At 34.6% G+C, this 13844-nt stretch overlaps 2 protein-coding genes across 2 annotated transcripts; one reads left to right on the top strand and one right to left on the bottom strand.

Annotated features, from left to right (window-relative positions):
* Window positions 1-5326: 5326 nt before the first annotated feature.
* On the top strand, window positions 5327-5770 carry LOC115972980. The gene has a single exon (XM_031093192.1). The coding sequence runs from the start codon at window positions 5327-5329 to the stop codon at window positions 5768-5770; it is 444 nt and encodes a 147-aa protein (XP_030949052.1).
* Window positions 5771-6600: 830 nt separating this feature from the next.
* LOC115972975 (receptor-like protein kinase At3g21340) lies at window positions 6601-12271 on the bottom strand. The gene is made up of 5 exons (XM_031093190.1): window positions 12046-12271; window positions 11594-11720; window positions 8393-8455; window positions 8107-8296; window positions 6601-7149 (listed from the first exon to the last, which is right to left on the bottom strand). Exons 1-5 carry the CDS (start codon window positions 12244-12246, stop codon window positions 6735-6737), a joined length of 996 nt encoding a protein of 331 aa, XP_030949050.1. The 5' UTR covers window positions 12247-12271; the 3' UTR covers window positions 6601-6734.
* Between the last annotated feature and the right edge of the window lie 1573 nt (window positions 12272-13844).

Here is a 13844-nt window from a genome sequence, read left to right as displayed (position 1 = left end):
ACTTATGCCATTTACTGACACCTTCTTCAATAATGCCCTAATTAATGATCATAAATACCCATGTTACTCCACAGCCCATCAGTTAAAATCAACGGAGCCATGGAGTAGAGGGCAACTGATAAGGGTATTTTGACTAAGGATTCAATACTCCTGAGTAAGCCATGGAATGAAACTATCGACGTTTATGGATCCGTTAGTTTCACAAAAGTAGATGGAGGATAAAAACAACAGCGATGGAATGAAAGGCGACAAAGCCACACCAAAAACCTGACGAGGTGAGTAGCCGACGAGCCAAACAAAAAGCCGATGGGTCCAGCGTGGCTTTGCTTGGCCCACACAAATGTTCATATAAGGAAACATCTTCCTTGTCACGCAAAATAAACCCACTATTGATTCGTATCTCCATCATACAAAAAGACACCCTATAATCTTGGAAACCCTAGTACCAGATCTTCTCCATAAGAAAAAATCCCCACTCTCAAGGGATTTTTGCTTACTACTCACCACTATATAAGCACCAAACCCTTTCTTTTCTGAGGTACGCAAAAAATCCCTAGCTCTCTCACTATAGAGTTCTTAGAAGTTTCTCATTTATTGACTTGACATTCGGAGGGTTTTTGACCGGTACCACATTGGTGCCTCCTATTTTGTTCTATTGTTCTTATTCTACAGGTACCCATTGGAGTGATTTGGAGCCTACAACTCATTGACGATTTCAACACATCATCAATGCCCACGTACCAATATAGAATGCCTAGCCCGCAAACTCAATAGCTGTACAAGGCTTTGCGATTAGTGCGTCATTATAGCGAAAGCTGGAAAATGAACCAAAGAAAGTGCTCAAGGAATATATTCTAAAAAAAAAAGTGTTCAATAAGCAATTAGCTATTTCTTTTTAGAAGAATTCTACAGAAAATTTATCACACACTCATCATCACATTATTTTTCTAGTGGAACCAGTAATAAATAGCTTCAATTCAAAAAATAGCTTAATGAGGTGATACATTAAAACCAAGGGTTAGTTTGTTTGAAAACGGCCTCGGTTGTGTTATGGTTTTATAGGAAAATCCTAGTACCAAAATATGTCAAAATTGGGCTATATTAAAAAAATTGTGTTAGAGCCGGGTTTGGGTCAAAAGCTACCCAAAGCGGCTAAGGTTATGAGCTAACTCAAAGATAATGAGTTGATAATCATTTTTTATATATGTTCTACACCATATTGAATTTCTAAATGAACTTGTTTTGCTGGAAAATAGATATTTGCACTTTCAAAATAAAGAGAAATTTAACCCAATTTGGAATTAATTGAAATGAGTGGGATGTGTCAATTTGATGTTGGCATAACTTTATAGTCTCCAAAATTTCAATCGACTAAAGCTCAGTTTGCTCGACTGAAATTAGATAAATAGTAAACCAACTTGCAATACTGGCTATTTGACATACTTTTCTCTATATATACAAATCCTTGCTACAGAGCGATGGTAAGAGGCCGCCATACAAAAGTAGATCTAAGAGCCAAAATTTCCTTGAGACAAAAAGATCTCTCAATTCCACCCCTTTGAGTTTTTCTCCTTGTGAGATATCTTTTTGAATTCCTCATTGAGAATTTCTTGCCTTGATCTTTAACTATGATATTAAAAAATGTAAGTATTCATCCAAACCACACAAACTCTAAACCTTTGTTACAAAGTCCAAGGATAGAAAACCTTTAGAGCGTTATTTCGTGTGTGTACACACAAAATTCATAAAAGGCTTTATCAAAATTCACAAAATAGTGTAACAAATTTATCAATTTATATTGATGTGTATATGTGTGAGTACAATTCTCTGTATGACTCTTTATAATGAAATAATACAATAAAACTCCTCTGATTCTATCTCTAAAGAATTTTACAACATGAAAGGCTATGAAGCTTAATCTTGAATCGTACTTTGATGTCTCCAAGTTGGATGTGTGATTGGATATATTTGAGCTTTGATTTGAAGTTGAGGGTCGTTGGCTTGATCTCTGTAAGGTTGAATTTATTCAACTATGTGTTGGCTTTATTCCGTGCCAAATTTGCTTGTAATTTAGCATTTAGAAACCTTGTATTTAGGTGGGAATAATGTAAGGGTTGTGTGTGAGAGAGTGTGAAGAATTGATCAAGTGTGTGCTTCAAAAGGCTTCTTGCGACTGGATCTTGCGACTAGCTCGCAAGTGGTGACATGCTAAAATCTAGCACACGTGTGAAGCATGCAGGAAGTTGAAGGGTCAGGATAGCTGGATCACTACAGGAAAAAAAGTACAGTCTGGCCATTTTGTTATCTGGCGACTAGAACTCGTGACTCATCCCAGTAGCTAGTTAGTCGCCAGTGCACCATGTTTTGCAAAAAAATGACTTTTCACATTCCTTCTCATACCCTACTATAAATATCCTTATACCCACGAAATGTAGAGAGCTTCCAAAGATAATTTTGAGAGAAAACCCCTAGAGAACAATAAGATTAATTCATCCACAATCTTATACATTTGATTCTCCAAATTGCTCTAATCTCACCCTCTCTATTGTCATACCCTTGAGAGGATCTTAAGCCAAATCCTTGCCTTACCACATTCAGAACAGTGAGAAGGCTATTGGAGTTTGGGAAGTAGTTCAAGAGAGAACCAGTTCATTTTGGTTGATGCAATGGGCTTATTGTGGGATCTAATAAGTTAGAGAATATAAGGTTAGGCTTAACCCTATTGGAGCAAGAAGCTCGGAAGGCGTAGGTGCATCAGGTAGATTGGGCTTAGAGGGTCTATTGCTATTCATGTATCCCAACTGATTTTCTAGCGGATCATTTTACCATTTGGAGGGTGGCGAAGAGGTTTTTCGCCAAGTTTTTTGGTTTTCCTCTTCGATAACACATGCCGGTGTTAGCTTGTGTTTGCTTCTCTCTATCCCTTACTCTTTGGTTTTAATTACTACTGAGTTGCGATTAAAATATGGCATAGAGTAGTTTGTTTATTTGGGTATAGCTTATATTTATTATTCCACATATATATTGTTTGAATATATGCTTGTGTTGGTATTTTTGAATTTAGGGGTCTAAATATTCACAAGTGTTTTACACACTTAGTGAGCTTTCAATCTCGAACAAATTTAAGGAAAACCCCTACTTTAATGTGAAGAAATGGAAATGAGCCTTGATTTTGAAGGAGTAAGGGTGCTCTTTTGGACTTAGAGATGACTCTTTATTTTGGCAGAGTATCAGTTAGGTTTTTCTCTCTAAGTTTCTCCCCCTTTTCAAATTTAGGGCTTGTTTGGATGGAGGGGAGAAGGAGAGGGAGTGGAGGAGAATAGAGTAAAATTTACTGAAAATAGGCTAATTTTGAACCAAATTTACTCTACTCTCTCTCCTTCCCCCTCAATCCAAACAAACCATTAAGAAGCCTTTATTTATAGGCAACTCAATAGCATTTGATTTGGAATATTCTCTAAACATTTATTGAGAATTAATTACAAATTTAAATTTGGCGTTGAGGATTTGGACCCACTGCCTAGTATTGTTAATGATGAAATGAACTCCAAGCTCTCACAAGAATTCATGGAATGGGAGGTACAGGCTGCCTTGAAGCAAATGGCCCCATTGAAAGCTCCTGGCCCCGACGAAAGGCCTCCACAGTCTAATTTCTAAGGCGGAGAGAGAGGGAGTCATTCATGGTTTTAGCTTAAGCAGAAGAAGCCCCAAACTAACCCAGCTGCTTTTCGCGGATGATAGTTTGTTATTTTGTAGGTTTAATAGAAGTGAATGCCAAAAGGTGTTGGAAATCCTATCACAATATGAAAGCTTATCGAGCCAGCAAATAAATAAGGGGAAAACTGCCATCTTTTTCTCTAAGTCCACCAATGAGGCTATGAAGTTGGAGATTCAGGAAGCTTTAGGAGTTCAAGAGATAAAGCAATTTGACAAATACTTGGGGCTACCATCATTAGTGGGGAAACACAAAAAAGCTAGCTTTGATTACATAAAGGAAAGAATTTGGAGAAAATTGCAAGGATGGGAAGAAAAATTGTTGTCTCAAGTAGGAAGAGAAATCTTGATAAACGCCACGGTGCAAGCAATCCCAACCTATTCAATGTGTTACTTTAAACTTCCTCTTGATCTTTGTCAAGAAATTGAAGGCTTGATTCGCAAGTTTTGGTGGGGCCAAAGAGGTGAGCTAAGGAAGATACATTGGGTGAAATGGGAGGAGATGTGTGAGCCAAAGTTGGAAGGTGGCATGGGTTTTAAGGAATTATCCTTGTTCAATGACGCCCTCTTAGCAAAACAAACTTGGAGACTCTTACATAATAAAAACTCTTTGTTCTATAGGGTTTTTAAATCTAAATTCTTTCCAACTAGTTCTATCATGGAAGCTAAAAAGGGTCAAGGGGGCTTGTATGCATGGAGGAGTATCTTAGTTGGAAGGGAAGTTATTCGAAGAGGGGCAAAGTGGAGGGTGGGAAATGGGGAGTCAATCAAACTGTGGGGGGATAAATGGTTACCTTCTCTTAGCTACCCATCTTTGCAAGGACCTCTAGTAGCTGAATTACAAGAAGCCACTGTTAGCTATCTCATAGACCCAGCCATACGCTCATGGGATTCAGCCACAATGTTTAGAGTGTTCAGCCAAGATGAAGCAAATGAAGTTCAGAAAATCCAGCTTAGCCGACAGCCTTGCGATGATGCTCTATTTTGGCCTTATGTGCAGTTTGGCATTTATTCAGCCAAATCAGGATACTACTTCCTGAAAACTGAAGTCCAAATGTCATCTCCACCAAAAAATCAAGCTTCGGTGCAAACAAGATCACTATGGAAAAGGATTTGGCAGATGGCAGTCCCGTGTAAGGTGAGGAATTTTGTTTGGAGAGCTTGTCGGAATGCTATCCCAACAAACTCAAACTTGGTGCGTCACTGTGTTATTGAAGACTCAACTTGTTCTCTTTGCTCACAAAGTCCTGAAGATGCATTACACTCCTTGTGGTCATGTCCGGGTCTAAATCGAGTCTGGGAGGATGATCCACAATGGGTGTTTAGGAGCACCACCAGGTTCCAATCTTTTCCTCAAGTCTTACTTCATGTGTTGGAATCGGGTTGCAGTGGTGACCTTTTCGCAATGCTTAGCTGGAATATATGGCTTCGGCGAAACAAGGTTAGGACTTCCCCACCAAGTTGGCCATTGGATCAGATAGCTCAGCAAGCCTATCAATCCCTCTAGGAGTTTCAGTCAACATAGCCTAGGAAGACCATAGCAATAACACCAGCTCTGATACGTTGGCAGCCTCTACCGGTGGATCGGATGAAAGTTAATTTTGATGGACCGATGTTTAAGAATGAAGATAGATTAGGTATTGGCGTGGTTGTTAGAGATAGTCAAGGCATGGTCATGGTTTCTTTATCAGAAAATATCCCTCTCCCACACTCAGTTGTTAACCTAGAAACTTTGGCAACATGTAGAGGACTTGAATTCTCCCTTGAGCTAGGCTTCGACAAAGCAATTCTTAGGGGTGACTCGATCATCGTCATTGCCGCATTGAGGGATCCTTCTCCTTCTTTAGCTTCATATGGTCTGCTACTTCAGGATGCCCAAATGATGGCATGTTCATTTACTTGTATTTCCTTCCAACATGTTGGTAGAGTAGGGAATAATGTTGCTCACAACCTAGCTAGACATGCACGTCATGTCACTGGTTTTTCAGTTTGGACGGAGGATGTTCCTATCCAAATTTTTGCAGCTTACCAAGCAGATTTGCCTATTACTAAATAAAAAACTTCAAGTTCTTCTTTCTCAAAAAAAAAAATCCATGTGAGTCTTTTCTTCTGACGTTGCCACATGGCTTTCTTTATTTAATGTTGCCACATGGCTTAGAGACCCATGTCATTTATATGTAAGTCATGGTAACTCAAAGACTTGACATGTGGCTTGATTTTATTTGCTGATTGTTCACTGTTGGCATGTCATCAAATGCAAACCAATTTGACCACAAGTATTTGATCATGATTAATCAAATGGCTGTAAACACATCATAAAATTTTGATGTCTACAATGTATCAAAGTTCTGGGATTGTTGGAATGAGATTTGTTCATGGAGGAAGTTCATGTACACGAATTCGATTGTTCTAGGGTCACTGCGTTCGTAAGACAAGTAGGGCATTTGTCGAGGTTACATAGAGTCTAGGACGGGAAATGTTTTGTAAGTATAATTGATTATAATTGTTTCTTCTCTAGTGGATTTTTAACGAATTTGGATCATCTATAGTTGTTTTAAATTTCAAAAGGCACTTCATCGATTTTTCAATTTTCACTTCGTCACCCAAATCTCTAAGTTGAATTTATAGCTTTTATTATTGTTATTTTTAGATTTGAAAATTGAAAACAGTGTTTGGATTATCCATTTTTTGTTACATTATTTAATCGCTGATTAATCAGTTTGGGTGTAACTCCAAAATTTCAAAATTGGAACAAATAGAGCCTAAGTAATAATCACTCTAATGCATTTTGCATACATATTTCATGGTAGATGGTACTCACCCATCAATCCATCATCAAAAATAAATTCATTCATAATAAAAAAAGCTATAGAAGTACGTCCCACTCGAACCTAATTGAAAAAGTGATCCAAACATGAAATAAGTATTAAGAAATTTTTTAAAAACTAATGTAATTAATACTAGATATTTGGCCTAGAACATATTGCATGGAAGGAAATTCTGACTGCAAACAAACCTAACTACCTAGCAAGGGCAGCAATATCTGATTCAAGCTCTAAAGAGGCCGCTACAAGTTGACTGTTTGAAGTTGTCTTATTTTGGCCTCTTTCATAAGCCATCTCCAGAGTCAAACATTCCTTTATTTCTATCAATACTTGACTCATGTCCGGCCTTTGGATTGCCACACGTGGTACACATGACATGGCTATCTCCACAGCTTTCCAGGCAGAATTTTTGTGGAATTCTCCATGTAACCTTGCATCAATAATGTTTTGAATATCCCCACTTTCAATTATAGGATAAACCCAGTCAAGTATGTGGGTGTTTTCTTCAGGTCCTTTTATTATTGCTGGGTGGCCTGTAATTAGCTCAAAGAGGACAATACCATAGCTATAAACATCACTTTTTTTGTTAAAGTTTCCAGATGCATGAAACCTGTATGTAAAATTAAAACACATGTCATTAGATTTGTTTAACAATCCCAAAACTATGGATACTTTTTCTTCTTCTTCTTTTTTCCAATTTGCTAGTTAGCTACATTATATAGTTATATGATTATTGCAAGAAAAATGCTTATTATAACGAAAAAATTCATTGCAATAACATTTGTCTCACTGCAATAGTTGATATAAGTTGTTGTAATAAAATTTGAGGTAATAGATTTGTGCAACAAAAAGTTCCGTGGCATAAACTTCAAATACTTTAATAACAATTTTGATAAATAATATATATATATATATATGTATATTGTTGCAATAAATATTTTTTTTTCCTAATATCTTGTAATAATAAGTTATTACTTCATAAATTTCATTGCAATAAATTGCAAATAATCGAAAAAAATAAATCAATTCAAATTATTGCAACGATATTTTTGCTGTAATAAATAAGTATTTCATATTTGTCATCATAATAGATTGTAAAATAATTGATATTAGATTATTACAATGATATCTTAATATTTTTCATTGCAATAAATTGCAAAAATAATTTGTATCAAATTATTGTAATGATTTCTTCATTTTAAATTATTGCAAAAAAAATTTCTAGTGTAGTAATGTATTAAACCCTCTATTTCTTCATTTTAATACCACTATACCAATTTCATTAATTTAGAATTAGATGTAATAGATTTATTTTTGATGTAGTGGATGATTGATAGCCTTTAAAAAACTCCAACTAGTGAAAAAAAGTGAGGTGTGAGTTGGAATTATAAAATAAAGAAATTTTTATAAAAATCACATAATATCACGAACATTTCCTCTTCAATTAAGATTTTAAGGGTATCCAATATATTTTTTTTTCTCTTTTGTGCAAAATGGAGATATTTATGTAGTGCAAAATTTTAACATAGTAGGGTAAATAATTCTATTTGAAATTATGTACACTTACTCAGGATCAAGGTATCCAAGTGTTCCAGCAGGACGAGTTGACACATGAGTATCACTTTCTGCTGCGAAAGTCCTTGACAACCCAAAATCAGCTATCTTTCCTTCCATATTTTCATTTAATAAGATATTGGTAGTCTTTAAATCTCTGTGAACGATAGTTGGCTTGCAACCATTATGCAGATACTCCAACCCTGCAACTCCACCAGTAAGCCATCTGTAATTTAGTCATGTAAACAAAGAAATAGATATTGGAGTGGAATAGTCATGTGATTAATATGTTTCCAAACCTTGTGCTATATCCACCGCAATTTGAATTCTCTGATTCCAGTTCAGGACATTCATATTGGTACCTGCAGCCAAAATTTTTTAATTTCTCTATTTCAGTTGGAGTTTTTATGGAAGTCAACCTTCACTTTGTAGTCAGACCAGAAAATAAATAATACTTGTGACATGCTCAACATGTTGGAAATAAAGGAAAAATGTTTGAAATAAAGGGGTAACAATGGAATGGAAGAAATAATGACCAAGCAACCCAAAAGGTTAAGCCTATGGGTTTTGAGTCCAATTTATATAACATTAACCAGTCATTCTTTTTACTAGTATCTAATATGGAACTCTACTAATTCAATGTGTGAGCCTACTACCACACATAAATATTTCCACAAATCTTCCTCTTCATGTGTGAACCTACTACCAAGCCAATTGTGGCACTTCAGTTAGTCTCCCCCTTAAGCATAAGCAATTTTCTTAACAATCCAATTATCATGCGTTACACTCACCAATAGAGTGCCCTCTACTCAACCATAGGAGTCTTCCTTGCACAACCATTGGAATTTCCAACATGCACCTAGTAAAACCCTTTTACTAAGCCATGTATGGGTGGAGCTAATATGGAAGCCTTCCACATTCTACTTGGTGAGACCAACTAGCCTCTGATACCAATTTGGCATAATAGTAGAAGCTCAAAATACCAAGACTATATAAAAACAACCACCCCCCCCCCCCAAACAATAAAATAGCCCTTTACTCAAATAATTAAATCTTTTTAGGGCACCATCGAATTAATTTAAAGTCTTTCCTTCTAAGAGAGGACCTTTGGGTAAAAGCCATCAAACACTTTGTGTTATTGTCTATTTATAAAACGACAGTACTTCTTCCTTGCTAGATAAAGGAATATCTTTCTTGGTGGATAATGAATATTTTTCTTTGTAGATAAGGAATTTTTTTTTCCATACTAAGAAAACCTAAATTAATCAAATGTCTAAGAATTTGAGACAAAATGCAACAATTTGGAGGCACGATAAAATCACTTTCCTTAAACAATTATTACCCTCACTTGCTAAAGGCTTACTACAAATTTGTGTGAGATAAAACAAAGCATATTGGATTCTACAAATAGTGATTTTGGAGAATATATATCAATAGGATGTCTATTTTTTTTTTTTCATTATAGGGAATAATGAGAGTTTAAACAATAATATATAGATTATGGAAAATCACAAATAAAGTTTTTTAACTATTAGAAAATAGTTGGAAATAATGTCCAAACATTCTCAAACGTTTTAAATATGAAGCGGACTCTTGGAAAATATTTTGCACAAAAAAAGTATTATTCTAATATTATCCTCCCCTGAATCAAAACCCTTGTTCTGCCATTACTTGGATATATAAATATCTAACACAACAAACATATATCCTTATCTTTATTTTGAATAGACAAGAAAATGAGGGCAATTACACTTTACACCCTACACCCTAAACTATACCTCTTTTTACACTTACACCAAAAAACCATCCAAATGAACACTTATCCCCTTAAACTATACATTTTTTTACACTTACCCCACCTAAACTATCAATTTTTTTTACACTTACCCTCCTAAATTATAAGAAGACACACTTCCATAAACAATTACCCATGAGAAGGGGTGCAAAGTATTATATGAGTAATAGTATAAGGGGGTAAGTGTGCATTTTCATAGGTTAGGAGAGAAAGTGATACATAGGTAATAGTTAAGAGGGGTTAATTGTGCATTCTTATAATTTAAGGAGTAAGTGTAAAAAGGGGTACAATTTAGGGGAGTAAAGTATAATTTCCCCCCAAAAAATGTTTACCCAAGGCTTAAATTGCCTAGTTTATTCCTCCCACCCTTTCCTCTTTTTTATTCTTTTGTTCATCTCACCTCCCTCCCTTTTCTCCTTTTATCTCTTATCTAGTCTCTCAAATCAGTGTATCACGGAAACATCTCCCCATTCTTGGATTTTCAAGGTAAATCAAACCATTTTGTTTGGTTTTGGGATTTTTTTTTCCCCTTATAATAAGAGGCATTCGAAAACAAATTCTTCATCATGGAAGAATCTAGCGGTGCCCACAAGGCTCTTGCCCACCAAAGGCAATACTTGGTTACATTTTTATAGGTGGCAGTCATTGTGTTTCATGTTAAGAGCAAACAATGTGCACACTAAGTACAATTGGCTAAATTTACTTTCTCGGTGAACTCCATACCAACAAACTGCAGTTATGGTACTGTATCAAAATCTTGTCCTAGGATAATGATGCTTTTATTTAATTTAATAAGTTAACAAAGGCCGAACCACATTTGTCAGTATCATATGATACGCGTATCATATCGTGTACAAAAAGTTTCATGCCGTAAGGACACATCAAAAGTGCTTATGATACACAAACATATGCTTTTAAATGAGTTCTTTTGTTAAAATTTGTGTTTTTATTTCAATTCAACAAGTCGTTAGACTTGTTTTTAACACAATTATTAGGATACTTAATATAGCCTGATAAAGTAACATGTTCATAAGTTTTTCCCCCCCCCCCCCTCTTTATCCTATAAAATTTGGGTTACACACTTACACTTCACTTTCATATTTACAATTTTCTTTTCTATACTATGAATAAGGTATTAACTAACAATATAATGATGTTTTATTTTTTTCATTATTGTTATAAGTCTAAGAAGCTAAAAGTTCAAGAAGAAACATAAAATAAAATAAAAGAACAAGGAGAGAGAGTAAATGTTGATGATGATGAAAAAAAATCAATGAAGAAATAAATTTGTAAAATGATGAGCATGATGATAACATTGCATTAGATGGAGTTCATTAGGCAAAATGATGAATGTAAAAAAAAAAAAAAAAAAAAAAAAAAAAAAAAAAAAAAAAAAAAAAAAAAATTATTTCTTTTAGTCATTTGTAATGTTTATCACTTTTGAGTTTAATTAATTTGAATATACATGTTATAAACACATGCTAATTTGATTTATTTAGTTGAATATATTCCAAATTTATAATGAATATACTATTTATATATGTATATCTATAAACTTCTATAAATTTATTAAGTGTTTGTGTATCTTACAATGCATGATATAGAAAAATAAAAAATCGATTAACGATATAATTCATGTTTTGATAACAATGGGCTGAACCATAAATGAAACACATGGAATAAATTATTGTTTATATGGTTATACCTGATAAATGTTGGTGTAGGTTGCCATTAGCCATGTACTCATAGATGAGCGCTTTGTTTTCACCCTCATCACAGTACCCGACGAGAGAGACCAAGTTTCTATGATGAACTCTCACTAAGATTTCTGCCTGCATTTATGGACGGTAATCTGGTTTAGCTTAATGAAAATCTTCCATATGCATGTCTCATACTATCATAGTTTCGATACAAGATGAAAATTTTAAAGGGTCTGGTTAATGAGTACCCTTAGGGCATTTGTTAATTAACTATTTGAGGAAAGTCATAGTACCACTTTCATAGGAAATATAAAAAACTATCAAAAAAATGAATTGGCTTTTTCTTTCCCATAAAAAATTTCTTTAAATAGTTTTCTAAAACAATACTCTTAGGGCATTTGTTAACTTTTTTTCAATTTGAAATAATTGAAAAGAATACTATGGTCTCATATTTAACCTCTGCCCGAAATTCCTTATAGCCTTGGTTCGATGATGGAGAAAGCAACTTAACAGCAACTTGAGTTTCTTCCAGAGTTCCCAAGTAAACTTTTCCAAATCCTCCTCCTCCAATAATGGTATTGAAGTTATCAGTTATTCTCACAACCTCAGAGTAGCTATATTGTTGATTCTTCGGTTTGATGTTGGATTCCACGGCCATCTTGCTATTCTTCAATTTGATGTTGGATTCTGTAAACACCTTTACTATCATCACACGTAACTCCCAAAAATGACTATAAAAATAAAATAGAATAAAGAAAAAAGGAACTTTATTCAATGTTTTTTCTATTAAAAAAAAAAAAAAAGTAATTTTATTCCCTTAATCTTGAATTACTTAAATCTATGTTTATATAAAGGGTTCGGTTAATGTGTGCCCTTAAGGCACATATTAAACTTTCTATTTTTAGAAGCATTTTATCGGGAATTGAAAAAGCTCTTATTACTTTTTCAATTTTTGAGAAATTTTTTTCCAAAAATGAAAATTAATGTTCGCCCTTAGTAAAACCCTTATATAAATACTACTCCACAACACTAAAATCCCTAGTCCAACCATCGTATGCAGTGATATCACCTAAATGGAGACCGAAATCGCCTATTACGATCTTTGAGCAAATCTAAGTACACCCAATGGCTGATCAACCTTAACAAGCAACTAGGCATCTAGGCCTCCTAAATTCAAATTCTTCGGAGTTTCTAGAATACTCTACTATATAAAATTCTTTTAATTTTGATCTCTCATTTAAAAGCTATCTATTCAAAGACAAACCCTTGAAAATAGTCTGGAAATATACTCCCTCCCTTTCACATAAGGGTGGATCTCATCCATTATGAGATCTACATCTATGTGAGAGGGAGGAGGTACACTCTCAGACTACCTAATAATTCTCCTGAAAATAGATGTCACATCAGCTATTAAAATGAACATGTCATTAATTTTTACACATAACCTTGAAAATAGATGTCACATTAATTACTAAAATGGGCATATCACATTTTTTGTGAATAAATTAAAAAACTCAGATCTGAACCCAATCTCACAGCCGCACCAGCACCAACACCAACGGCACCAAACTCATCTCCAGCAAGATCTCAGTGCTAGAATGAATAGAGAACTTGTCGGCATTTTTAAGTGACAGAAAAACAACTGATTTTCTAGAACCATTATTAATATACTTTTGTGCAAATTATATTTCTCAGGTTGTCGCATTTTTCAATTGCCAGGGTTTTGTACCAATTTTTTTCTAAGTTAAAAATTTGTACCCAATTGAATTCACTAGTATATCATTATATTTGCTGAGTCGGTGGATTTAATGATGCGTTCTAGGGTGAGTGGAGTCCATACTTGTAAAATGGAGAGATCAATTTCACTGTGGGAACTCTTAAGAAATTCCTAAACACTTCGTCTTGCTTAAAATTATATCCATTGTAATAAAAGGTTCGCTTCTATAAACCAGGTCTAAAACTAGTTGGCAAGAAGAAAGGGATTGGGGTTCGGCTTTCAGATCTGAAAATGCAACTCTTTCACCTTCCATACTTCTCTACTCGCCCAACTCTAGCGACATACCTCCCTAATCGAACCGGCAGCCAAGTTTTTTGAAGTCCTAGCACTTCAACATCGCCAGAGACAAGTTTGGTTTCGTTGGTGTTGGCACGGCAATGAGAATGGGATTCAGATATGACTTTTTTTTTTTCTTATTAAAACTAATTAAATTAAAAAAATGTGACATGTACACTTTAATAGTGGCATCTATTTTAAAA

Source organism: Quercus lobata, unplaced genomic scaffold, assembly GCF_001633185.2.
Source record: "Quercus lobata isolate SW786 unplaced genomic scaffold, ValleyOak3.0 Primary Assembly Scq3eQI_1866, whole genome shotgun sequence".
Lineage (NCBI taxonomy): Eukaryota > Viridiplantae > Streptophyta > Magnoliopsida > Fagales > Fagaceae > Quercus > Quercus lobata.
The sequence above is the reverse complement of the archived record's forward strand: the minus strand, read 5'-3'. Positions and strand labels throughout refer to the sequence as shown.